General features: G+C 40.0%; 1 protein-coding gene and 1 non-coding gene across 2 annotated transcripts in view; both read left to right on the top strand.

The window, feature by feature from the left end:
* The window catches only part of Thsd7b (thrombospondin type 1 domain containing 7B), a 949,886-nt gene that overhangs the window by 820,772 nt on the left and 102,676 nt on the right, over positions 1-26,438 (top strand). Inside the window, exons 16-17 of the mRNA XM_052200991.1 lie at positions 11,718-11,851; positions 18,453-18,603. Coding sequence (XP_052056951.1) covers positions 11,718-11,851; positions 18,453-18,603 — 285 coding nt within the window. The remainder of the gene's footprint in view (positions 1-11,717; positions 11,852-18,452; positions 18,604-26,438) is intronic.
* On the top strand, positions 21,161-21,263 carry LOC127697991 (small nucleolar RNA U13). The gene has a single exon (XR_007980644.1). It is a non-coding gene; the product is annotated as a small nucleolar RNA U13 (small nucleolar RNA).

Below are 26,438 nucleotides of genomic sequence, written 5' to 3' on the forward strand. Positions count from 1 at the left end.
CATGTTGGGCTGCTGTACATGGTCTTGGGAGCACAGACTATGACAATGAACATGCTGAATTTTCTAGGCTTTGAGGGAAAAGCAGACATTCATCAGCTAGGATGAACAGCATAGAAAGGTTTAAAATAGAGACCATGGTGTGGGAATACAGCTCACCAGGACAGTACTTGCTTAGTCTAGACAAAGCTGTGAGTTTAATTTTAAGTGTTAAAAGTTAAAAAAAAAAAGTATATGTGGGGAAATGAAAATGTCAAGTAACACCATGTGTGCAGAGACTCTCTTTGAAGAGGTGCTAGGTTTTACAATCTCAACCAAGAAGATGGCTCAGCATCTTCCTACACAGGCCTTCTCTGTGCCTTCGTGGCTAGCTTCTCAGACCACTAGAGAATAAGGAATAAAGACAGCAAGCCAGTGCATGGTGAGGCAGGTACATGCATCTGAACATTTTTATTTTATTCTGTTTTATTTTCATCTGAACATTTTCCATTTCCCAGATATCTTAGAGCTTTACATAGAAGGGATCATGGTGTAGAAGTGTAAGCTCTTCTCAGTATTGACAGCTTAAGAAAACTGGGTACCTTCCCCCAAAGGATTTCCCTAATATTCTCTTCAGTTTGTTCATGAGATACAGGGAAATCGGTTTTATAATGAATTTTTGATCTATATCTTAGTCACTTGAAGGAGTTAAAGAGGGATGCTTTCTCATGTCCCATATTAAGGTATTTATGAAAATACATATTGATACACATTGAACACTGTAGATAGATAACATGTAAATTCAGGGAGAGCCTCCGTTTTCCTGGTTGTTAGCTGAGTATTTATCAATAGAATCTTGCCTTTTATTTTGGAGAGATCCTCCTCTTCCCTTTACTGTCCTATGAGAATGGGAACAGATGTTTCTCAGCTGTAAGCAACTGCTCCCTTATTCTACTGTACAAAGGCTTTCAACCCTGCCACTCCATCCTCGTCAGCATCTGCAGCATGAAACTATTGGGTTTTTTTTTTTTTTTCATTACTTAATTCCCCACACTCATTTTCCCTCTGTCTTCCCTCCTTTGATTTTTGTCCTTACATGTTCTTTCCCTTATGTTCTCTCTTTTCCTGGGGAGCTCTGTGTGCCAGGGCTAAATACAATCCCATGGTTAAAAATAGTTTCTGGCATTGTGATGCCTAAGAATTGGTGTCTCCGATCACTTCCTCACATGTGATTTCTGTGAGCACACCGGCAGAGCTCCAATCTTCGTCTGATTATCCTATTACACTGTGCTTTTCCTTGCATTTAATGGGAACTTATAGACAGTGTTTCTTCTTACAAAATTATTCCCAGTCTCCAAGGAAGTTGGAAAAGAGATTGATATTTAACTCTTGTTTAAGAAGAAAAGCTTTTGACTGGTGTGAGGTGAAATCTCAGGATTGCTTGGATTTGCATTTCCCTGATGACTAAGGATGTTGAACATTTCTTTAGGTGCTTCTCAGCCATTCGATATTTCTCAGGTGAAAATTCATTGTTTAGCTCTGTACCCCATTTTTAATACGGTTATTTGCCTCTCTTGAGTCTAACTTCTTGAGTTCTTTGTATATATTGGATATTAGTTCTCTGTAGGGTTGGTAAAGGTCTTTTTGCAATTTGTTGGTTGCTGTTTTGTCCTATTGACAGTGTCCTTTGCCTTATAGAAACATTGTAATGGTATGAGGTCCCATTTGTAAATTCTTGATCTTAGAGCATAAGCCATTGGTGTTCTGTTTAGGAACTTGTCCCCTGTGCTCATGTGCTCATGTGCTCGAGGCTCTTCCCTAGTTTCTTTTATATTAGTTTCAGTGTGTTTGGTTTTATGTGGAGGTCCTTGATCCACTTGGAGTTGAGCTTTGTACAAAGAGATATAAATGAGTCGATTTGCATTCTTCTGTATTCTGACCTCCAGTTGAACCAGCACCATTTGTTGGAAAGGCCATCTTTTTTCCACTGGATGGCTGTAGCTCCTTTGTCAAAGATCAAATGACCATAGGTGTGTGGACAATTCTCTTCCATTGATCTACCTGCCTGTCACTGCAATACCATGCAGTTTTTAACACTATTGCTCTGTGGTACTGCTTGAGGTCTAGGACACTGATTCCCCCAGAAGTTTGTTTCCTGTTGAGAATAGTTTTAGCTATACTGGTTTTTTTTTTGTTATTTCAGATGAATTTGAGAATTACTCTTTCTAGCTCTATGAAGAATTGAGTTGGGATTTTGATGGGGATTGCACTGAATATGTATATTGATTTTGGCAAGATGGCCATTTTTACTATATTAATCCTGCCAATCCAAGAGCATGGAAGAATTTTCCATCTTCTGAGGTCTTCTTTGATTTCTTGCTTCAGAGACTTTAAGTTCTTATCATATAGATCTTTTATTTGTTTGGTTAGAGACAAACTCAGGAGGGAGCGGGTGCTGGCGAGGGTGTTGGGAAAGAGGAACACTGGTGGGATTGCAAGCTGGTACAACCATTCTGGAAATCAGTCTGGCGGTTCTTCAGAAAATAGGGCATGATACTACCAGAGGACCCTGTTATACTACTCCTGAGTATATACCCAGAGAATTCCCCAGCATGTAATAAGGACACATGCTCCACTATGTTCATAGCAGCCTTATTTATAGTAGCCAGGAGCTGGAAAGAGTCCAGATGTCTTTCAACAGAGTAATGGATAGAGAAAATGTGGTATATTTACACTATGCAATACTACTCAGCAATTAAAAACAATGAATTCATGAAATTCTTAGACAAATGGGTAGAACTGGAAAATATCATCCTGAGTGAGGTAACCCAATCACAAAAGAACATACATGGTATGTACTCACTGATAAGTGTATATTAGCCCAGAAGCTTGGAATACCCAAGACAATTCACATATCAAATGATGCCCAAGAAGAAGGAAGAACAAAGTATGGATATTCGGGTCCTTGCTAGAAGGGGGAACAAAATACCCACAGAAGGAGATACAATGATAAAGTGTGGAGTAGAGTCTGAGAGGAAGACCATCCAGGGACTATCCCATCTAGGAATTCATCCCATATACAGTTACAAAACCCAAACACTATTATCGATGCTCACAAGTGCTTGCTGACCTGTCCCCTGGAAGGCTCTGCTAGTGCATGAAAAATACAGAGGGGGACATTCTCAGCCAGCCATTGAACTGAACACAAGGTCCGCAGTGGAGGAGCTAGAGAAAGGACCTAAGGAACTTAAGGGGTCTGTAGCCCCCATAGGAGGAACAACACTACGAGCCACCCAGTACTCCCAGAGCTCCCAAGGACAAAACCATCAATCAAAGAGTACACATGGAGTTACCTATGGCTCCAGATGCATAGGCAGCAGAGGATGACCTTGTTAGACACCAAAGGGAGGAGAGGCCCTTGGTCAGGGAAAGGCTCAATGCTGCAGTATAGAGGAATACAAGGACAGGGAAGTGGGAGAGGGTAGATTGGGGAACAGGGGAAGGAAGATGGCTTATGGGAATTTAGGGGGAGAGGAGAACCAGGAAAGGGGACATTTGTAATATAAATAAATATCTAAAAAATAATTTTAAAATAAAGAAAAAAAGAAGCAAAAAAGCTTCCGTACATATTTCATAAGAGGCCAAGTCCCTCCTTTGCACTCTCTCTGGGCCAGTCTTCCCTGTGAACCAGAGGGTTGGTTTTATTTTCCTTATACCTCTTTTTTTTTAAAATTCGATATATTTTTTATTTACATTTCAAATGATTTCCCCTTTTCTAGCCCCCCACTCCCCGAAAGTCCCACAAGTCCCCTTCTCTCCCCCTGTCCTCCCACCCACCCCTTCCCACTTCCCCGTTCTGGTTTTGCCAAATACTGCTTCACTGAGTCTTTCCAGAACATGGGGCCACTCCTCCTTTCTTCTTGTACCTCATTTGATGTGTGGATTATGTTTTGGGTATTCCAGTTTTCTAGGTTAATATCCACTTATTAGTGAGTGCATACCATGATTCACCTTTTGAGTCTGGGTTACCTCACTTAGTATGATGTTCTCTAGCTCCATCCATTTGCTTAAGAATTTCATGAATTCATTATTTCTAATGGCTGAATAGTACTCCATTGTGTAGATATACCACATTTTTTGCATCCACTCTTCTGTTGAGGGATACCTGGGTTCTTTCCAGCATCTGGCAATTATAAATAGGGCTGCTATGAACATAGTAGAGCATGTATCCTTATTACATGGTGGGGAATCCTCTGGGTATATGCCCAGGAGTGGTATAGCAGGATCTTCTGGAAGTAAGTGAGGTGCCCAGTTTTTGGAGGAACCGCCAGACTGATTTCCAGAGTGGTTGTACCAATTTGCAACCCCACCAGCAGTGAAGGAGTGTTCCTCTTTCTCCACATCCTCTCCAACACCTGCTGTCTCCTGAATTTTTAATCTTAGCCATTCTGACTGGTGTAAGGTGAAATCTCAGGGTTGTTTTGATTTGCATTTCCCTAATGACTAATGAAGTTGAGCATTTTTTAAGATGTTTCTCCGCCATCTGAAATTCTTCAGGTGAGAATTCTTTGTTTAACTCTGTACCCCATTTTTTAATAGGGTTGTTTGTTTTTCTGGAGTCTAACTTCTTGAGTTCTTTATATATATTGGATATTAGCCCTCTATCTGATGTAGGATTGGTGAAGATCTTTTCCCAATTTGTTGGTTGCCGATTTGTCCTTTTGATGGTGTCCTTTGCCGTACAGAAAATTTGTAATTTTATGAGGTCCCATTTGTCAATTTTTGATCTTAGAGCATACGCTATTGGTGTTCTGTTCAGAAACTTTCTCCCTGTACCGATGTCCTCAAGGGTCTTCCCCAGTTTCTTTTCTATTAGCTTCAGAGTGTCTGGCTTTATGTGGAGGTCCTTGATCCATTTGGATTTGAGCTTAGTACAAGGAGACAAGGATGGATCAATTCGCATTCTTCTGCATGCTGACCTCCAGTTGAACCAGCACCATTTGTTGAAAAGGCTATCTTTTTTCCATTGGATGTTTTCAGCCCCTTTGTCGAGGATCAAGTGGCCATAGGTGTGTGGGTTCATTTCTGGATCTTCAATCCTGTTCCATTGATCTGCCTGCCTGTCACTGTACCAATACCATGCAGTTCTTAACACTATTGCTCTGTAGTATTTCTTGAGGTCAGGGATACTGATTCCCCCAGAATTTCTTTTGTTGCTGAGAATAGTTTTAGCTATCCTGGGTTTTTTGTTATTCCAGATGAATTTGAGAATTGCTCTTTCTAACTCTGTGAAGAATTGAGTTGGGATTTTGATGGGTATTGCATTGAATCTGTATATTGCTTTTGACAAAATAGCCATTTTAACTATATTGATCCTGCCGATCCATGAGCATGGGAGGTTTTCCCATTTTTTGAGGTCTTCTTCCATTTCCTTCTTCAGAGTCTTGAAGTTTTTGTCATAAAGATCTTTCACATGTTTGGTAAGAGTCACCCCAAGATACTTTATATTGTTTGTGGCTATTGTGAAGGGGGTCATTTCCCTAATTTCTTTCTCAGCCTGCTTATCCTTTGAGTATAGGAAGGAGACTGATTTGCTTGTGTTGATTTTATAACCTGCCACTTTGCTGAAGTTGTTTATCAGCTGTAGGAGCTCTCTAGTGGAGTTTTTTGGGTCAGTTAGGTAGACTATCATGTCATCTGCAAATAATGATAGTTTGAATTCTTCCTTTCCAATTTGTATCCCCTTAACCTCCTTATGTTGTCGAATTGCCCAAGCTAGTACCTCAAGTACAATATTGAAAAGATAAGGAGAGAGGGGGCAGCCCTGTCTAGTCCCTGATTTTAGTGGGATTGCTTCAAGTTTCTCTCCATTTAGTTTGATGCTGGCTACTGGTTTGCTGTATATTGCTTTTACTATGTTTAGGTATGGGCCTTGAATTCCTGTTCTTTCCAAGACTTTAAGCATGAAAGGATGCTGAATTTTGTCAAATGCTTTTTCAGCATCCAATGAAATGACCATGTGGTTTTGTTCTTTGAGTTTGTTTATGTAGTGGATTGCATTGATGGATTTCCGTATATTGAACCAACCCTGCATTCCCGGGATAAAGCCTACTTGATCATGGTGGATGATCATTTTGATGTGTTCTTGGATTGGTTGGCAAGAATTTTATTGAGTATTTTTGCATCAATGTTCATAAGGGAAATTGGTCTGAAGTTCTCTTTCCTTGTTGGATCTTTGTGTGGTTTTGGTATCAGCGTAATTGTGGCTTCGTAGAAGGAATTGGGTAGTGTTCCTTCTGTTTCTATTTTGTGGAATAGTTTGAAGAGTACTGGTGTTAAGTCTTCTTTGAAGGTCTGATAGAATTCTGCACTGAAACCATCTGGTCCTGTGATTTTTTTGGTTGGAAGACTTTCTATGACTCCTTCTATTTCTTTAAGCATTATGGGACTGTTTAGATCATCTATTTGGTCCTGATTTAATTTTGGTATTTGATATCTGTCAAAGAAATTGTCCATTTCCACCAGATTCTCCAGTTGTGTTGAGTATAGGCTCTTGTAGTAGGATCTGATGATTTTTTTGATTTCCTCAGATTCCGTTGTTACATCTCCCTTTTCATTTCTAAGTTTGTTAATTTGGATACTTTCTCTGTGCCCTTTGGTCAGTCTGGCTAAGGGTTTATCTATCTTGTTGATTTTCTCAAAGAACCAGCTCCTGGATTCATTAATTCTTTGTACGGTTCTCTTTGTTTCCAATTGATTGATTTCAGCCCTGAGTTTGACGATTTCCTGTCTTCTACTCCTCCTGGGTGAATTGGCTTCTTTTTGTTCCAGGACTTTCAGGTGTGTCATTAAGCTGCTAGTGTATGCTCTCTCCATTTTCTTTTTGGAGGCACTCAGGGCTATGAGTTTTCCTCTTAGCACTGCTTTCATTGTTTCCCAAAGATTTGGGTATGTTGTGCCTTTATTTTCATTAAATTCTAAAAAGTCTCTGATTTCTTTCTTTATTTCTTCTTTGGTCAAGGTGTCATTGAGTAGTGTATTATTCAGCCTCCATGTGTATGTGGGCTTTATGTTGTTTTTGTTGCTATTGAAAAACACTCTTACACCATAGTGACCTGATAGGAGGCATGGGATTAGTTCGATTATCTTATATTTGTTGAGGTCTGCCTTGTGTCCAATTATATGGTCGATTTTGGAGAAGGTACCATGAGGTGCTGAGAAAAGGGTATATTCTTTTGCTTTAGGGTGAAATGTTCTATAAATATCAGTCAAATCTAATTGGTCCAAAGCTTCAATTAGTTTTACTGTGTCCCTGTTTAGTTTCTGTTTTCCTGATCGGTCCATTGAGGAGAGTGGAGTGTTGAAGTCCCCCACAATTATTGTGTTAGGTGCAATGTGTGCTTTGAGCTTTAGTAAAGTTTCTTTTACGAATGAGGGTGCCCTTGCATTTGGCGCATAGATGTTCAGAATTGAAAGTTCTTCTTGGTGGATTTTTCCTTTGACCAGCAAGAAGTGTCCTTCTGTGTCTCTTTTGATGACTTTAGGCTGAAAGTCAATTTTATCTGATATTAGAATGGCTACTCCTGCTCGTTTCCTGTGACCATTGGCTTGTAAGATTGTCTTCCAGCCTTTTACTCTAAGGTAGTTTTTATCTTTGACACTGAGGTGTGTCTCCTGTATACAGCAAATTGTAGGGTCCTGTTTCCTTATCCAGTCTGTTAGTCTATGTCTTTTCATTGGGGAATTGAGACCATTGATGTTAAGAGATATTAGGGAATAGTGATTATTACTTCCTGTAATTTTTGATGTTCTTTTTATATTTGAGTGGTTATCTTCTTTTGGGTTTGATGAAGGAAGGTAACTATCTTGCTTTTTCCAGGGTGTAGTTTCCCTCCTTGTATTGGAGTTTTCCTCTTATTATTCTTTGCAGAGCTGGGTTTGTGGAAAGATATTGTGTAAATTTGGTTTTGTCATGGAATATCTTGGTTTCTCCATCTATGGTGAATGAGAGTTTTGCTGGGTATAGTAGTCTTGGCTGACATTTGTGTTCTCTTAGGGTCTGCATGAGATCTGCCCAGGGTCTTCTAGCTTTCATGGTCTATGGTGAGATCTCTCATGTGATTCTGATAGGTCTTCCTTTATATGTTACATGGCCTTTCTCTCTTACTGCCTTTAATATTCTTTCTTTGTTTAGTGCATTTGGGGTTTTGATTATTATGTGACGAGAGGTATTTCTGCTCAGGTCCAGTCTGTTTGGAGTTCTGTAGGCTTCTTGTATATTCATAGGCATCTCTCTCTTTAAGTTAGGAACGTTTTCTTCCATAATTTTGTTGAAGATATTTGCTGGCCCTTTCTGTTGTAAATCTTCACTCTCATCTATACCTATAATCCTTAGGTTTGGTCTTCTCATTGTATCCTGGATTTCCTGGATGTTTTGGGATACAAACTTTTTGTATTTTGCATTTTCTTTGACAGTTGAGTCAATGGTTTCTATGGTATCTTCGGCATCTGAGATTCTTTCTTCCATCTCTTGTATTCTGTTGTTTATATTTGCATCTATGGCCCCTGATTTCTTCTCAAGGTTTTCTATCTCCAAAGTTGTCTCCCTTTGTGATTTCTTAGTTGTTTCTACTTCTGTTTTTAGATCCAGGATGGTTTTGCTCAGTTCCATCATTTGTTTGTTTGTGTTTTCCTGTAATTCTTTAAGAGATTTTTGTGTTTCCTCTTTCATGACTTCTGCCTGTTGACTCAATTTCTCCTGCATTTCTTTAAGGGTTTTTTTTTTTTTTTTTTTTTTTTTTTTTTGCCTTTCTTCTTTATTGGCTTCTATCTCTTGGGCCTTATTCTCCTGCATTTCTTTAAGTGATTTTTGTGTTTCCATTATACGGGTTTCTAGCTTATTCATGTTCCCCTGTATTTCTTTAAGAGATTCATTCATGTCCTTTTTATGTTCTTCTAGCAGCATCATGACCAGTGATTTTAAATCCAAATCTTGTTTCTCTGGTGTGTTGGCATAACCAGGACTTGCTGATGTTGGAGAGTTTGGTTCAGATTCTGCCATATTGCCTAGATTTCTGTTTGTAGCGTTCCTGCGTTTGCCCTTTGCCATCTTGGTCTCTGGAGCTAATTGGTCTTGTCTCTGGCTGGTGTTTCAGCCTCCTGAGAGGCTCTAGGGCTATTTCTGCAACACTGGATGGCAGGGTTTCCCCTGTTGCAGATTGCTGATGTGCTGTCCTCCTCTTGGGTGCCCTTGCAGCCCTAGTGTTCTTTGCCCCAGATTGTGTCTGTGAACCAGATGGTGCCCGTTTGCTCCTTCAGGGAGTGCTGAGGCTATATGCTGCAGGGACCTTTTCTGCATGCTGATCACTCTGCTGGACAGCGGAACTCCCAACCGGGTTGGTGCACACAAGGCTAGCCTAGCTGCTCAGGCCCTGAGTCTAGGCAAAAGCCTGGCGGGCCAATGTCTGAGCAAAGTTCCCCTCAGCTGTGAGTGTTAATTGGGTCTGTCAGGTGGCTAGGATGGCGGCCTGTGTGTGCTCCCTGAGAGTGCTGGGAGAGTCTGCTGGGCTAACAACCTCCTGGCCAGGTCGGCACACAGATGGCCCACCGAGCAGCCCAGGCCCTGGGGGCAGTCCAGGGCCTGACCATCTGAGACCCCTGCTATGTCTGCCTCGGGCTATTCCTGTTAGCTGGTTTGGTTTTGCCTGCTAGGTCTCTCTGGCTTCCCGTAGGCAAAATGGCAGCGGCGGCGCGCGCACCAGCCAGGGCAAACAACCTCCTGGCCGGGTTTGCACCCTGGTGGCCCCCCGATCAGCCCAGGGCCTGGGTGCAGGCCAACGCTCGTCGGGCTTAGACCCCCGCGATGTTGGTCTCGGGTTATATTTGCGTACCTCAGTCTGATTTCTTTGGTGACCGAGAACCAATATGGAGGCCTAGTAACTGACTGGCGGGAGGCAGAGTTCTGATGTGGCTTCTGTGCGGTGAAAGGCACCGTAAATCCACCCCTGCTTGCAGCCTGGCTGGCCAGCGATGGCCAGTGGTCGTGGGCGCAGGGTCTGCCTGGACCCTGTCCACTTGGTTCTACTGCTGATGGCCCTTCCTCTGGACCAGCCGCTGCTGCTGTTGCTGCTGCCACTGCTGCCGCTCCTTCCTTATACCTCTTACACTAAGAGAAGCCTATGTCTGTGATGAGAAGTAATGAATGCTCAATTTGGCCTCAGAGACCTCAGATGCTTGTATTCTCTCCTATGCATTTGGGAAAGCCTTACTGTGAGCAAATGCATAGGAGAGAGTTGGGGAGTTCAATGTCCTCATTGCTTCATTTGTTTTTTCTTTTCTATATTGTTTTTTACATTCCATATGATTATCCCTTTCCCAGTTTCCCCCTCCCCATAAGTCCCATAAGCCCTCTTCCCTCTGCCCATTCCCCGATCAAATCCCTCCCACTTCTCTGTCCTGGCAATCCCCTACAATGTTACATCAATCCTTTCCAGGACCAGGGCCCTCTCCTTCCTTCTTCTTGGGAATAATTTGATATGTGAATTATAAAAATTATAAATATCCTTAGTAACCATGACAAATGAGTTATTGTTTGGCAGTTGTTTGCCTTGTATAGTGTTTTTCTTACATAGGTGTGTGTGTGTGTGTGTGTGTGTGTGTGTGTGTGTGTGTGTGTATACACACATATTCATTTTAGCTATGCTTTGAAACAATCCTACAGTTACATTTATATGAAGCCACAATGCAATGCTCAGGAGGCTGAATGATTGCCTATTAGTACTGATCATTTGAAGGTAGAAAGAAAGAAAGAGGAGAGAGAGAGAGAGAAAGAGAGAGAGAGAGAGAGAGAGAGAGAGAGAGAGAGAGAGAGAAGGAAATTCCTAGTGTAAATAATAGTACTTGTCTTATGCATTCTAAAATCCCCTCATATTCAAGAGTAAATTTGCCTTACATGTGATTGTTTCAATTGACATGTTAAAGTACATCTGGAAATACAGAATACCATCTGTCTTAGTCAGGGTTTCTATTCCTGCACAAACATCATGACCAAGAAACAAGTTGGGGAGGAAAGGGTTTATTCAGCTCACACTTCCACATTGCTGTTCATCACTAAAGGAAGTCAGAACTGGAAGTCAAGCAGGTCAGGAAACAGGAGCTGATGCAGAGGCCATGGAGAGATGTTACTTACTGACTTGATTCCCCTGGGCTTGTTCAGGTTGCTTTCTTATAGAACCCAAGGCTACCAGCCCAGGGATGGTACCACCCACAATGGGCCTTCCCCCCTTGATCACTAATTGAGAAAATGCCTTACAGCTGGATCTCATGGAGGCATTTCCTCACCTGAAGATCCTTTCTCTGTGATAACTCCAGCTTGTGTCAAGTTGACACAGGACACCAGCCAGTGCGCCATCTAATTTAGAGCCTGGGTCTAATACATATGAGCAAGCTTCTTGAGGAAATGGAATGGTAGTGGAATTCCCACTCCTGGCAGGGGAATGACTGTCCTTCGTTCTTGTTTTCGAAGGCACAGTATCTGACTTCACTTGATTTTCCTCTCTGCTTCTTCGGGCAGCTCACTCAATTCAGAGAAGTCAAAAATATGTCTTCGTTTGGGGGGTTGTAATTCAGCTAATGGGCCACAGTGTCATTTCTCAGGTTCTGTTGAGTGAGCATTACTAAAGGATTTCCTATGACTCAGAGAGTGCCACATGATTTTTATTTTTCTTTTCTCTTCTTGACAGGTTCATGAGGCAGTCCCATGTTACAGTGAGTGCGATCAATATTCCTGGGTAGTAGAACACTGGTCTCCATGCAAGATCAACAGTGAGCTGAGATCACCACGATGTGGAAGAGGAACACAATCCAGAAGAATCAGGTGCGTGACCCTGAAGGAGTGGAGCATTTGTGCTCTCCATAAAAACACCAGCTTTGTTATCCAGGTACATGATGGTATCTATATCCTCCGTGCTCGCCTTCAAAACTGTAGTCTTCCTACCATGTGAACGGTCTCTGTCATCTACCATCCACATCTTTACTATTTCCTAATTATACTGGAACCAGTCCACTTCATGGAGCAGACCACTGTCCTTGCATTGACTCCCAGCCAACCACTGCTAACATTTCTCATTTCAGCACTGTGGTTGGTATACTTGATGGATCTTAATCTATTTGGCGATGCCATCACAAATTTAAGCCCTCCATCCTTAGCCTCAGACACTAAAATTCAATGAGATCTATGAATAATAGTTACACACCTTAACATAAGAAGCATTTCTATAAAATAATTGTAAATGCTGGGGCACTCTAAGTAAGCTTATCAAAGGATTTTTGCATTATATATTAAGTACTAGAACCAAAAACAACAACAACAACAAAAAATCATTCTATGCAAGAGATTGCTGAATTGAAATAACTTGTAACCAAAGGACGATTGCCTTCCCAACAGGCAGAATAACAATAGATGTTATCATTTGGACAAGCAACTGCTAGAATTCTGATGCACCATTAGCAGTATGTAAAATAGAAAGATTAGTGTCATCAATAACCCACATGAATAGCAATGGGCATTCATTTTTGAGATGTGGGAAAACCCCACTATGAAAGAATTGTCAGTGCCTGAGTAAGACAGCTGTCTGTCACGGTAACTGTTCGCTGGAAGCCTGTTGCTGTGATATGTCCCTTTTACTTGTGTTGGCCTTCAGGAAGCTTCATCATTCAGCAGCTCACCCCATAATAACCACTTTAGCAGCTCCCATGCTTCAAAGACCTCAGAAAGGCACGGCAAAAGCATCAGCTGATGGCTGAAGTATAAAGATACCTCTCAGTAGCCCAAGCAAAATGCTAGCTGAGAATTCAACCTCCCCTTCCTGCTGTCCACTGCTGCTCTGCTCCACAGGCTCTAGTTTTGCTCAGGTTCTAGTCCCAACTTTGGGCTTTAACCATTTCTTTGTCAAAACCTCTGCCTTGTATCACAGTCTCACATGACTGTGAAAAGTGACCTGCCAAGCAGGTTTATATAGGAAGCTGAGGCATCCTTCTGCCCTTCCTGTTCCTCTTTGCAATTTTAAAAGGAAATCTCAGGGAAGATACAAAGCTTTAAGAGTGCAAATTGCTACTGACAGAAATGTGGCATTCTGGTGGAGGAAAATGCAGGTACCTAAGCTCCTTGCAAGCAGTCCTGTCAGCTCCTGATACCATAAAAGCAGTACAACTAACAGATATTGCTATGTGGCATGCTGACTCCACAAATCCATCTGTCAAAGTTCTAACCTTTAGCTCCTCATAATAGAATGGAGATAATGAGATCATGGGATAATGGAGATAAATAGGGTCAGGTTGTTAGAGATATGTGAAGCAGTGTATCGGCCTAGCACTCTGAGTGGGGTCTGTATGAAAAGCCAACATTAGGAAGCTAGACATGGCGGGTGTATTTAGGAGGTAGAAGCATACATTTGAGGACATCCTGAGTGACATGGCAAAATAAGTTGTGTGGAAGAGATAAGGACACAGATAACATGCAGAGGAAAGACTACATACATGGGGAAAGAAGCGACCTACCAACAGTTTGCTATCAGATATCTACATTGTAGAACTAGGAGAAAATACATCTGTATGGCCTGTGATGCTTTCTCATGATGTTTTTCTGTTAGTTGTGGTGGCCCTAGCAGATCATTACATGTTCACTGTTAAGGTCACATGCAAATATGTGAAGCAAATCTTCCAGCATGTTGGACTATAAACTATTATTGATTTTAGTAAGATGTAATTACCACAAATGAAACATTATTTATTTCCTTTCTTACAACTTCAGTGCTATAATACCAATTCATAGTTCATGATTGTGAAAATTCTCAGTTCTACCTGTATTTATGAATTTTTTACTTCCTATGTTCCAGACATGGTTCTAAGTACAGAAAATAAAAGGGTAAACAAGAAATATCCATTTCCTCAGTGAAAAGTAAAACTGTCACATAAACAGTCATATATAAACACATATATTAATATATAATGAGATGGCTTCTCTGCAAATGCAAAGAATAAAACCTAAGTGGGTTTAGAGTTGCAGGGCCCTGTTTCAGAGAAGCCAATCAACAAAGTGGAATTCAGGCAAGAACCTGAACAAAATGAGAAACTTCCTGGATGTAAAGGAGAATCCCCAGGGGAAGGAGCATATGACAGATGCTCCCTGACTTGATGGGGGAAGAACCAGATGTCCCACATTGCTGCGGGTAGTGTGAAAGCCACGTTGTGTTCTCAAGGAAGGCAAAGGCAGGCTATTATTCTAAGTGCAGCATGGAGCCACAAGGCTATGGAAGGGTTGGTGTGGAAGGGTGGTCCCATTTACACTTGTCCAACAGAAGCTTCGCTTGAGTGGCACAGAAAAGATTCTGAAGGGTAGAGAAATGTGGTTGCAAAGATGTAGGTTTGAGGTCATTGCAGAATTCCAGGTGACAGAGGCTATCAAGTTAAATTTGGTTTAATAAATTGAAGATGATGAGAATGTCAAATTTAGGATAAATTTCAAAACTACAAGATATAGGATATGATAATTAAATGACTATAGAATAGGAAAGAAAGAAATGTTGAGATGATTGTGAACTGGCTGGCTGACAGGGAGAATGGTGGTGCCGTTTGTTGAATTGGGAACTGTGGCAATCAGGTTTGACAGGAAAACAAGTTAGCTTTCAAAAATATTAAATCTGAGATACGATATTAACTTTCCAAGTGAGCTATTATAGGCTGCTGTTCAGTGGAGAGATTAAAGTTATAAATTTCCCTGCTATTAGCTTATAAATTTGGTATATGGTGATAATGTTTTGAGCCCTGGGTAACTCCAACATTTATAAGTTAGTAAGATCCAAAGAGAATGTTTCTAAAAATGAGACTGAAAAATATCCAGGAGAATAAGAAGAAAACAGAGGGAATAAAAGGTACCCGAGAGAGTTTTTAAAGAAAGGTGCACTAATCAATTGTCTCAAATGCCACTGAGTTACCCGAGATGGGCGCTGACCACTGAACTTGGCCGTGGGGAGTCTCTGAATGATTCTGATAAGTGGGCTATCTGCAATAACAATGGAAACATGACCAAAGTGGTTCAAGATGTAATAGTGGAGGGGAGCAAAGGGCAGGAAGTGTTGACAGCAAACAGAGAAACTGCCTAGAAGCAGTTTTGCAGTGTTTGAGTGAAGTGATTGCTGAAAGGGGAGATGGGCAGGGAAATTGATGACAGGGGATATAATGGATTACTGCATGTCATCTGGGAACACCTTCAATTTCAGTCTTTTTAAGTCTTGGCTTGTGGACTGCTCAGAATCCCTAGAAATGCTTCTTCAATCATGAATGAAATAGATAATTCTAATAGCCAGTATTCTGAAGCACGCTGAAAGAATTCTATTGTGGCTAAGAGAAGGGTAGCCCCCAAAGATGCCTGCATTCTAATTCCTAGACTCTGATATGTGCTTTATATAGTTGTTTGGTAGGATTAAAGTAAAGACCTTGCAGTTAAAAAACAGTTCTAAGCCATCTGGGTGGACACAGTTTGTTCACAGGGGACTTTAAAATGGTAGAGGGGAGCACGGGTGGCCTCTGAAGCCTGAAAAGCAAAAGACATGTCCCTAGGATTGAATCTCTGTCTACCACTGGCATCTGACTCAGCCTCGGGGAAGCCTATGTTGGATATCTATACTATGCAGTTGTAAAACAATATCTTTCCATTGATTAAGCTACTAAGTTAATGGTGGTGTTATTTTTAATAGGTAGACATCAACTGAAATTTCTGTTGATGTATAAGTCCTTCATTGTTCTGAAAGTTCTCTAATCCAAGGGCATTTGGGAACCTTCTCCAGTTCATAAACCTCCAGTTACTTGCAGGGAGAATCACCAGATTGTACACACTGTGAGAGGGCATCTGGGGGTGTCTAGATGCCTCTTTTGCACATTTTCAAAAACTCGCTAGTGTTTCACCCAATATTCACCCCAAGAACCCATCCACAAATACTTGGTACAACAAATGCTGAGATTATCTGTGGGATGTTTCTGTTATAAAAATATAGTTATTTTCATTATTGTCATTTGAAGGCTTACTGTGTGATATGAGGCATCTCATTTGTCACAAAGATCTGGTACCATGATCCCAGGAGATGGAAAAATATGTCTTCCCACGCCCTGTAATTATGAACACAGTTTGTTCACCAGGGTCTGTAAGAGTGGGGAAGAGAGAAGTGGAAGATGGGACTATAACAGAAAATTATTCACATCATCACTACGCTTTGGTAGCAAATATCTTTATTCCTTACTGGTTTTGTGATATTGTAAGTGAACAGAAATTAATGCCTATGTCAACTGGCTCTCAGTAGCCAGATCTCTGACTTCTCTTTCTCAGTGACAGAAAAGAACATCAGCTCAGTTTGGGCAGTCAAGAGAGACTTCTTAGCTTTTGAAGTTTGTCCTAGGAATAACTATGAAGCCATTCTAGGGACCCTCTTTCTCCTACTGACTCCTGAATCAGAAAAAAAAAATGATGTTGCACCAGGCCTCCCACTGCCAGAGACCTTACACTTCCTGTCTACCTACCAGGCCTTTTTACCCTCCTGTATGATATAGTTAGATTTTTATTACTTCAACTCATATAGCTTCTTTAATTTCAACGTCATTTTCAGAAGCTAGCTGTGTTTTTATTTTCTATTTGAAGTACTAACAGGAACTTTTATGGTGAAAGACAGCATCGTTAGAGCAGGAGGCACCACAGTGCTTGAGGACATCACTCTTAAATTGCAATGAATACCCTGATATCTGACAGTTTAGACCAGAAAATGCCTTCTGTCCATTCTTTCTACTTCAGGCTAGTCTCAAACAGTCCCAAAGTCACAATCTTTGTGCCTCAGACTCCTAAGTCCTTGGGTATTAAGTCTACACCAGGACATTATTGTCATTTTATCTTCATGAAAACAAAACACTCAAATACAGCAGCTGTCTAATTTTCATCTTCTTTTGTACCTCAATGACCAGTTAAGGTACTGGTACCAATAGTAAGCGCTCCAAATTATTAAGTAAGTGCAGGGCATGCTCATAATTCTTTAGCATTTGAGAGGTATTAGAAGTTCAAAGGCCACTGGGAGTACCTTAAACCTTGATTCAAAAAATTGACTAAGTATTGACAAAAATAATTTCTGACATCTAGAAAAAGAGACTCTTGTTTTTAATCGTTAGAGGCAGGGTACATTATAAATAGATTTCTCAGATAATAATATAGGTTAATGGACATACCATAGAAATATAACTGGAGAAGTTTCCAGAATGCCAGAACGCTTCTGCTACCAAACCCAAAGTCAGAAGCAAAGTATTTCAAGTATTACTTATGTCCCTATTAGTCACTAACCATTCTTTCAAAAGTAACCCCTAGTGTGACTCCACAAATTAGTATTGCTTCACATTAAACATCTATATGAAAGAATTATCATAGAGTATAGACACTTGTTATGTGACAGCCTCTAAGAACATATCTGTGCCACCCAAGCTCTTTTGTGTACCAATAGCCCATGCACTGTTGTGCTTTATTGGATTCAATGGAATTTAGAACAGTGGGTTCAACTGTTATGTGATATGAGCTACTTCTAGCTTGGTTGTACGTGAATGCTGCCACTATAAGTATTTCCAGTTTGTGGTTGGTTTGGGATGAATTATGCACACTTCTATTTAAATGCCAGATTATTTGAGGTGGAAACACTCAACCATTTTTTAAATACTTTCCAACCAGCAATGGGAAGTGATTTATAAGTCTCTGACATTTCTGCCAAATCTTGATGCTGTCCATGCATTTTACTTAAACCATTTTGAGTAGTACACTTGATTTAGAGATGATTGATTTTTCAAGTGTAACCAGAGCACAATGGCGGATGTTATTATATGTGTTTTATCTCCAAGTTGATGTTGATGCTTGGTTGATCCTGCAGGTTTAATGTATATCCTTAGGCTTCTGTTGGGTATGGCAATGTTTGCACACTTCCCTTTGATTGTGGAAGTTGCATCCCACATAGATATGTGAAATTCAAATGCTTGTAATAATGACTGATTCTTTTCCTGTCCCCTGAAATATGTGGAGTAAATATGGTGTTGGTTGGGGAACTTTGCGAGAGGTTTGCAAGACCCACAGAAATTGTGAAAGTTCTGGCTGAAATAATGTCATTTATTCATTATTTACAGAAAGAAACTTTCAAGATTTATGAAAATTGAAGGAATATCCACTTGGCGCTAAACCGGGGTATACTCCAGGTCTCTTCAGAATGGGTATTGCACAAGACAGCTATTACCCATAATATTTCTAAATTCTTTTACTTATCCTATCAAGGGTTCCTTTTTGAGTTATCACTCAAGAAAAGACCATTGAATGGTGAAGATTGGGTTTTTGGTTTGTTTCCTGGTTTCTCTAGTGGTTTAATTTAAATGTATCTATCTTTATTGTTGCCACTACCTAACAGGTGTGTGAGTACTGCTGACAGAGAAGGAGGGGCAGTGGACAGGAGCCTGTGCAACCAGGAAGATGCTCCCCCAGAATCCCAGGCCTGTTCTATTTTGTGTCCCAGTGAATGTGTCATGTCTGAGTGGGGAACATGGAGCAAATGCCCACAGGTAATTTCTTTTGTTGATGCCTGAATCTTCCAGAGTTTCCTTCTCAGTTGTTCTCTACAAATTATAGCACAGCTCTTCAAGGCTCTCTTCTAGTGACATGGGAAAAGAATATTTCCCAAGAACCCACTCATAACTTGAAGGAAAAGAAAAATAAAAAATTGCAAATGAGTATGAGCGTTAAAACACCATTGCCCCTTCCAAGGCATTTACATGGAGAATGTGAACAAGGAAAATAGCCTGTAATGGTCATGCTGTGAGTCGACTGCACACCATGTTTAAGGGGTCTTCTTTAGCACCAAATGACTCTCATTATAACGTCTTGGTTCTGTTCCATTTTCATCCTAGAAGTACCAATTTCCTCCTAAGCATTCAACCCCACTGTGCAACGCTGCCTCTATTCATGACTCTGTATTTGCCTTTTGCTGATTTCCTAATGATGACATATTCTTCTTCCCGTGTCCCTGCATCTTCCCGGGTAGACAAAAAATGAAGACAAACCATTTGCCTCCTGTTTCCTTAAAATGAAAACATAACAGCAATATGAAAATTATTAAATAGTATGATTAAATGGTATTTCCAGATGGCAAATTTGGATATTTTAAACCCGTATTCCTGATTGAAGATAGGGAGAGAAAATATAAGAATGAGCTCCAAATATTGAGAAGAGAAAACTTGGATGCATGAAATTAAACTGTTTTAAATGTCCTGCTGATGACGTGTGGAGCACGCAGAGAAACCTTGCTATTACAATGTAGAATATCTGTGATGTGAGCTAATGACTTACATTTCCATTTACTAGTTATCAATTCCTTGCTAATGATTGTAACCTACAAGTGAGTCCTGTTTTTTTGTTTTGGTTTTTTTTCCTGTTTTTTTTTTTTTTAAATTCAGTATATTCTTTATTTACATTTCAAATGATCTCCTCTTTTCTGGCTCCCCCACTCACCGAAAGTCCCATAAGCCCTTGTTCCTTTTCCTTTTCCTCCATCTACTCCTTCCCACTTCCCTGTTCTGGTATTCCCTTATACTGCTGCACTAAGTCTTTCCAGAACCAGAGTCCACTCCTCCGTTCCTCTTGGACATCATTTAATATTATGTGGATTATGTCTTGGGTATTCAAAGTTTCTAGGCTAATATCCACTTATCAGTGAGTACATACCATGATTGATCTTTTGAGACTGGGTTACCTCACTTAGTATGATGTTCTCCAGCTCCATCCATTTGTCTAAGAATTTCATGAATTCATTGTTTCTAACGGCTGAATAGTACTCCATTGTGTAAATATACCACATTTTTTGTATCCATTCCTCCCATGCTGGTGGATTGGCAGGATTAATATAGTTAAAATGGCCATCTTGCCAAAGGCAATCTACAGATTCAGTGCAATCCCTATCAAAATGCCAACCCAGTTCTTCATAGAGCTAGAAAGAGCAATTCTCAAATTCATCTGGAATAACAAAAAACCCAGGATAGCTAAAACTATTCTCAACAGTAAAAGAACTTCAGGGGGATTCAGTACCCCAGACCTCAAACTTTACTACAGAGCAATAGTGATAAAAACTGCAGGATCAATGAAATAAGACTGAAGACCCAGAAATGAACCCACACACCTATCATCACTTGACCTTCCACAAAGGAGCTGAAAGCATCCAGTGGAAAAAAAAGATAGCCTTTTCAGCAAATGGTGCTGGTTCAACTTGAGGTCAGCATGCAGAAGAATGCGAATTGATCCATTCTTATCTCCTTGTACTAAACTCAACTCCAAATGGATCAAGGACCTCCACATAAAACCTGACACACTGAAACTAATAGAAAAGAAACTGGTAAGACCCTTGAGGACATGGGCACAGGGGAAAAGTTCCTGAATAGAACACCAATAGCTTATACTCTAAGATCAGGAATAGACAAATGGGACCTCATAAAACTACAAAGTTTCTGTAAGGCAAAGAACACTGTCAAGAGGACAAACTGTCAACCAACAGATTGGGAAAGGATCTTCACCAACCCTAAATCTGACAGAGGGTTAATATCTAATATATACAAAGAACTCAAGAAGGTAGAACCAACAGAACCAAATAACCTCATTAAAAAATGGGGTACAGAGCTAAACAAAGAATTTTCACCTGAAGAACTTCGGAGGGCTGAGAAGCACCTTGAGTCTTGTTTTTATGTGTTCAGTCGTTCTGGAGGCTGTGCGGTGCTAGGATGTCTCAAGAGTAAAGCACTCTGCCACAATGGTCATCTTTATCAGCTCATTGCAATTTATTTGTGAACAATTTAAATATACTGAAGGTTAAGATTTGAGGCCAGTGATTTTGACGCAGGGACAGGGAAGCATTGTCACTTCCCCAACCTGCATATTTAAGTACTACTTACTGTTAGGTGACTGCTCAGCTGTGAGTTGAACAAAGTTCTCCATTTAGTGCTGAGCCGACAAGAATTTTTCCGTCTGGGGAAACCAGAGATTTGTGGCATGTATCATTAACTCCCTTAATTTTGGAAGAATTGAGATATCGTTGGGCTAAATGCTTTTCTTCCTTAAAGATGTACTGTTTAGATCCTTTCTGGTTCATAAAGCATGATGATTGGGTGTTCACACTTTTGCGTGACACATGTTGCCCATAAACCTTGTTAGACGTGGGCACATTACCCATCTGACGTGAAAAAAAAAAGTACTATCTATTTTAACAGGAAAGAATCTTAACTGTTTGCAAAATATTTCCATGACTAGATTTGTATGTTCCCACATTAAGATGGACATTAAAACAAACGTTATTAGTCTCTATAAGGAAAAATGAGCAGCCTGAGGAAGTTTAAGTAAGCGTAGAGGTCATGGCCTTCCTTGCATGTTCTAGTTTTCTCACAGAGGATGCCAGTAAGTTCTAAGTGTTTTGCTATGAAAATCTTGCTCTCAAGTTAAGCCTTCTTTATGAGTGGGTTAAATCCTCTGTTGCAGAAATAGTTCTGAAGTTGTTCTGGCACAGCTCTGCATTCATTTCCGTGGGGCCGCTATTGTCTCTAAGGTTTTCCAAGTGTAATCATTCTGGTTTGGGGAAGTTTAGAAACCAGAAATGGAGAAAATACTTTAACCTCCTCCCACACGTCTTCAAGATGATATAGACAATTGCTTGATTGGCAGTGTGAAATGAGAAGGCTGCTCCTTTAAAAGTGTCTGTTGTGTTGCATAATGATAGTAATAATAGCCCTGACACCAGCAATAAGAACTTTGAGCAGCCCCATGTGACCATCGCTGTGATGAATGTATACAACACTTTCATAGCAACAGGGTGAGGATGTCAGATCCTCATTGGTACCCTGACCACTAGGACCATGTCTTCTCTCATCCAGCATGCTAATCTCACTGAAAATGGAGACTCTGAATGGAAATGGTAATCAGGACTCATAGCTGATTACTTCCCCTACATCTATGTATATTGCACAATTGTATCAAGTTGTCAGATCCTTGCATAATGCCCCAGCACCCTCAGAGCTAATCAGTACTGGTGATGAAGATGATCGTGGCCAAGACAGGAAGCTGTATCATTGTGCCTAAAGTTTAATTAGCATTTTGTTGCACATTTCCTGAGGAAGAGGAAATCATTATTTCATAATTATCCCCTGAACCATGTGTTGATTTAACAGGTCTACTCACTAACTTCTTATTTGTCAGCAGTGTGACATATATTAATGGAACAAATTCCTTATTCTTCTTTCATTTTCATTCCGTCAACATATGAATGGTTTCTATATGTCTTCAAATATGATGCTTGCATGGTGATTTAACTTCTGGGTTACAAGATCCTTGTCAGGGCATGGGGACCATGGCAGCTATTTTGCAATGGTGTTTAGACTGGAAATGACCTGAAGTTGTGGATGTTTGTAATATAGACTTGTAGAAAGGGAGGAAGAACAGAAGCCAATACTCTACCCTCTTGTGTTTATTGCAACATTGATGGGAAACCAGAGGCCTGCAGTGGGACATTTTTAAGCTCTGTGGGAAATATCTCTTCTTCCACACAAATAAGTTCCTATTCACTCTTATACAAATATGACATTTGTTCCCTGAAATACGACTGTTGTTTTATTTAATCAAAGTCCCCCCAAAATAAAGCACTGGAGACTTAATGACTTGGCTACTGACCACCTTGCTCATTGCAAAGCAATTAAGAGAACAAAGCATCGTGTTAGAAATGGATGCGCAGGCATGGGAAAGGGTAGCAGGGGGAGAAGTAGAGACTAACAGTGAGGTAAGAATAAAGCCAAATTAGGCCAAGGAAGAATTGGAAAGAAATGAGGGCTCATATGTTTTACTATTTTATATGCTTGGGAGATGTTTGGTTCCCATGACACATGTATATCATTTATTCTTAGTTCTAACTGTCTCTGTTTTCTATAATGCTGCAACTTGAAAAGGATGCTTACGTGGTTATGCCTGCTTACAGAAGAGCTTTTCCAGTAGTGTTGACCCTTGAAAAGCATTTCAGTATCATCACTTTGCCTCTCTATGTTTGCCTTTTGAAAATAATTTTTATGTCTTAAAATTAAACATTGGATTTTCTCCTTCTTCCTTTCCATCCCAACCCCTCACACACACACACAAACACACCACAAATTGCTCTCAAATTTATAGATAAATTTATATACAGAGAGATAGATATATATTGATATTGATATATATAAATTGTTGATATATAAAATTGTTAATATATATAAATCTCTAATTGATGATATATATAAATCTTACCTGTTTGCATATAATTCCAGGGGTAGTCACTTGGTTCTAGATAGTATGGGATAAGCAGTTTGTGTGCTGTTCCCTGTAGAAGACACATTGTTTCCTGTCATTGTTCCTTAGTGTGCGGTAGTCCTTTGTCTAAGGTTGAGATTTCTCCTTCCATGTTAGTGCATGTGTACTGGTGTCATCTGTCTTCTGGTCTTATTTTGGCAGCCACACCAAAGCAGTTTCATGGGTAGAGCTTCTCTGGCATTTCTAGGACACCAAATCTCACAGCAAACTTCTCATTCCTCTGGTTCTTGAAAATCTTTATACTCCCTCGTCCATCATTGTCTTTGAGCCTCAGGTACAAGATCTGTGTTGTAAGTGTTTCAGCTGGGCTGAGTACCACCACATGGTCACTGCTACAGAGCATTTTGATCAGTTGTGGTTTTTCTGTAATGGTCTCCATCTGTTGTCAGGAGACATTTATTTGATGGGAAGAAAGGTCTTTTATGTGTGCATAACAAATATATGCATTTTTAAGATCATATAGTCAAACAAATGCATAGGTGTACACTTTCCCTTTATTTATTATACATTTTCCCTTTTAGCTAATTCAATTTTCTTCTTTTCTCTGATCCTATATCCCTCCTGAATAGTCTCAGAATCCCATATTTTTCGAACGGGTTTATAAATTCCTTTATTCATCTACTTTATATATTTGAAACTATTCAGGTGGTGATTTATTTATACTACAAATCTCTGCAGAAGTTTTCCATGGGGTGATACAGATTTTCTATTTATGGATGCCCTTAGAGGTTTGCCAAAGGAATCTCTTAAGAAATAAATATTGGCATGAGAAAGTAAAGGTCTTGCTGATGATTATCAACCTGAAGCATTTTCTGCAGAAGCAAGACTGAAAAGTTCCTTGAGAAATATCACTAAGGCTTAGCAAACCTGAGTGAACTTTAATTGATCTCCCTCTAGCTGGGTACCAGAGCAGGGTTAGATGCACGTAGATATACAGCTGTCTCCTTACCTCAGCTAGAGGGAAGTAGGCGCTCACCAAAGAGTAGTTAAAAAGACTCATGATCAAAGCCTAACATCTGAGTATTGTCACCAGGACAACCTCCAGTGAATGTCACTGTCACAGGGGAAGGTTTACAGGGAAACTGCACTGGGCATAAGTATAACGGAATTGGAACTTTACCAGTGACTTAGTACTGTGCATAATGTACCTTCTTTCTACCCTTGCCCTCTTTCTCTGACTCTGCAGAAGTGCCTTATCCTCCAGCGTAAGCCAGTGCAAAGCATTGTTCCTTAAAATAGGCACTGCTTAAAAAACAGACATGGGTACCTATTTTCTGAGAAGGGACCCATTTCTTTTATATGTCCAGTGCTGTGGTATGACTTGAGTCAAGTCTGTGAGCCTTGAAGTTTCATTATAGATAAATGGCACACAGCAGCACTTCTGCAAACTGCTTTTCAGGAAGTACTTTGCCCCAATGGCTGGTGCTCCAAGCATTTTCTTGGCCTTTCCTAACCTTCTTTAAGAAGAGGTGTTGGTCTCTGGAGTACATGTATAATGACCAAGATCTTTGGGATGCCCAATGTTTTTCTTTGACTCAAAGCTACAGGAGAATAGCGGTGATTTCCTATCATCTCAGCTGTGAATTCTGGGTTTTTCATAAACTGACATTGGTATTCAGCCAAAGACAACAGGTCTGGGGTTGGTGGAGGTGTATGTTTGCCCCAGTGCACTGAGGTTTAATATCACTTAAGAAGCACGCTTGTTTCCAGAGCCGCATGCGAAGAGAATTCTCACTGAATCTAACTCACTTCATGCATTGGAGCAGAAAAACAAGAACTCAATAAAAACATTTTATAGCAACTTCTGTTTTTAAATTTAATATAACAGTTACTCTCTTTAATACAGTCTAATCTCTTTGATTCTCAATATCATTAACTTGGAATACAAATAAGGGGTATATATTCTCAGATTTCTCTCTCTCTTCTATACTCTATATATGCTAATATCTCCCCACCCATCCATCCATCCATCTATAAATCTATCTATCTATCTATCTATCTATCTATCTATCTATCTACCTACCTACCTACCTACCTACCTACCTACCTATATCTCCCTGGACATAAACAGGAGCATGGAATTTATATTTTCTTGAATGAATACTTAGCACGAACTGCCATGAGTATTTATGATATATTTTATGCCATTTCACATGGTTTTTATAGCAGTGGTTTTAAAAGACAGTCCCTTCATCAAATGTGCATTGCATTTTAAAATAGAACACTTGCTTTCCTGAAACTTATTTTAGTATCTGCATTATGTAATTAAAATGGGATACTTTTGTGTTGTATTTCTCTAAGTGACTTGATTTAATTTCTCCTCTTGGGCATTGATGTTATAAATTTGGCACTGTGGTGCTGTATAATAAACTGCATTTTCACATGAATGAGACAGTGAGTTGAGCTCAAGGACTGTGATGCTTCATGGGAAACCCAGAGGCTTTGGCTGGGGATGGACATCACTTCCTCAGTTGCTCTTAAGTTGATCAGTCTAGGCAAGACTAGAGTCTCCCTCTGATCTTACTCTGCAGTTATTTCTGATACATGTTTAAAATCCCCTTGAAAATGCTGTCTCTCTGTGTCTAGAGGCACAAGATTTTTCTCCATATATCTCATACTCATTTAGCTTTATTGGGAGTTTTAGTGATCTAATCTTCAATGAATCTAATTTTTAGATTCTTGTTTTCTGATACATTAAGCTCTTCCTTATATTCGTCCTATTTTCCTTGGGTTTCAATGTATACATTTCCTAACTAGAATATTGTGCTTTTAATATGCCTTCGCAGTATAGTATAGCAATTAAGAGCTTTCAAGGTTTTGATTTACCTGTAACAGCATTTGAGCATGGCAGCCCCAGATGGATGAATCAGGTCTGATCCTGACCTGTAATTGGATGTTCGGTGCTATAACTGTCACTATTGTCAGAAAGTCTTCTAAAACACAAATATCCATTCTTGGACAGTTTTACAAAGTGATGTCAGTTTTTAAATTTCAAAATATTTCTAATTGCTTAAGCATTAATGTAAAA

This window comes from Apodemus sylvaticus, chromosome 12 (assembly GCF_947179515.1).
Source record: "Apodemus sylvaticus chromosome 12, mApoSyl1.1, whole genome shotgun sequence".
In the NCBI taxonomy this organism is placed as follows: domain Eukaryota; kingdom Metazoa; phylum Chordata; class Mammalia; order Rodentia; family Muridae; genus Apodemus; species Apodemus sylvaticus.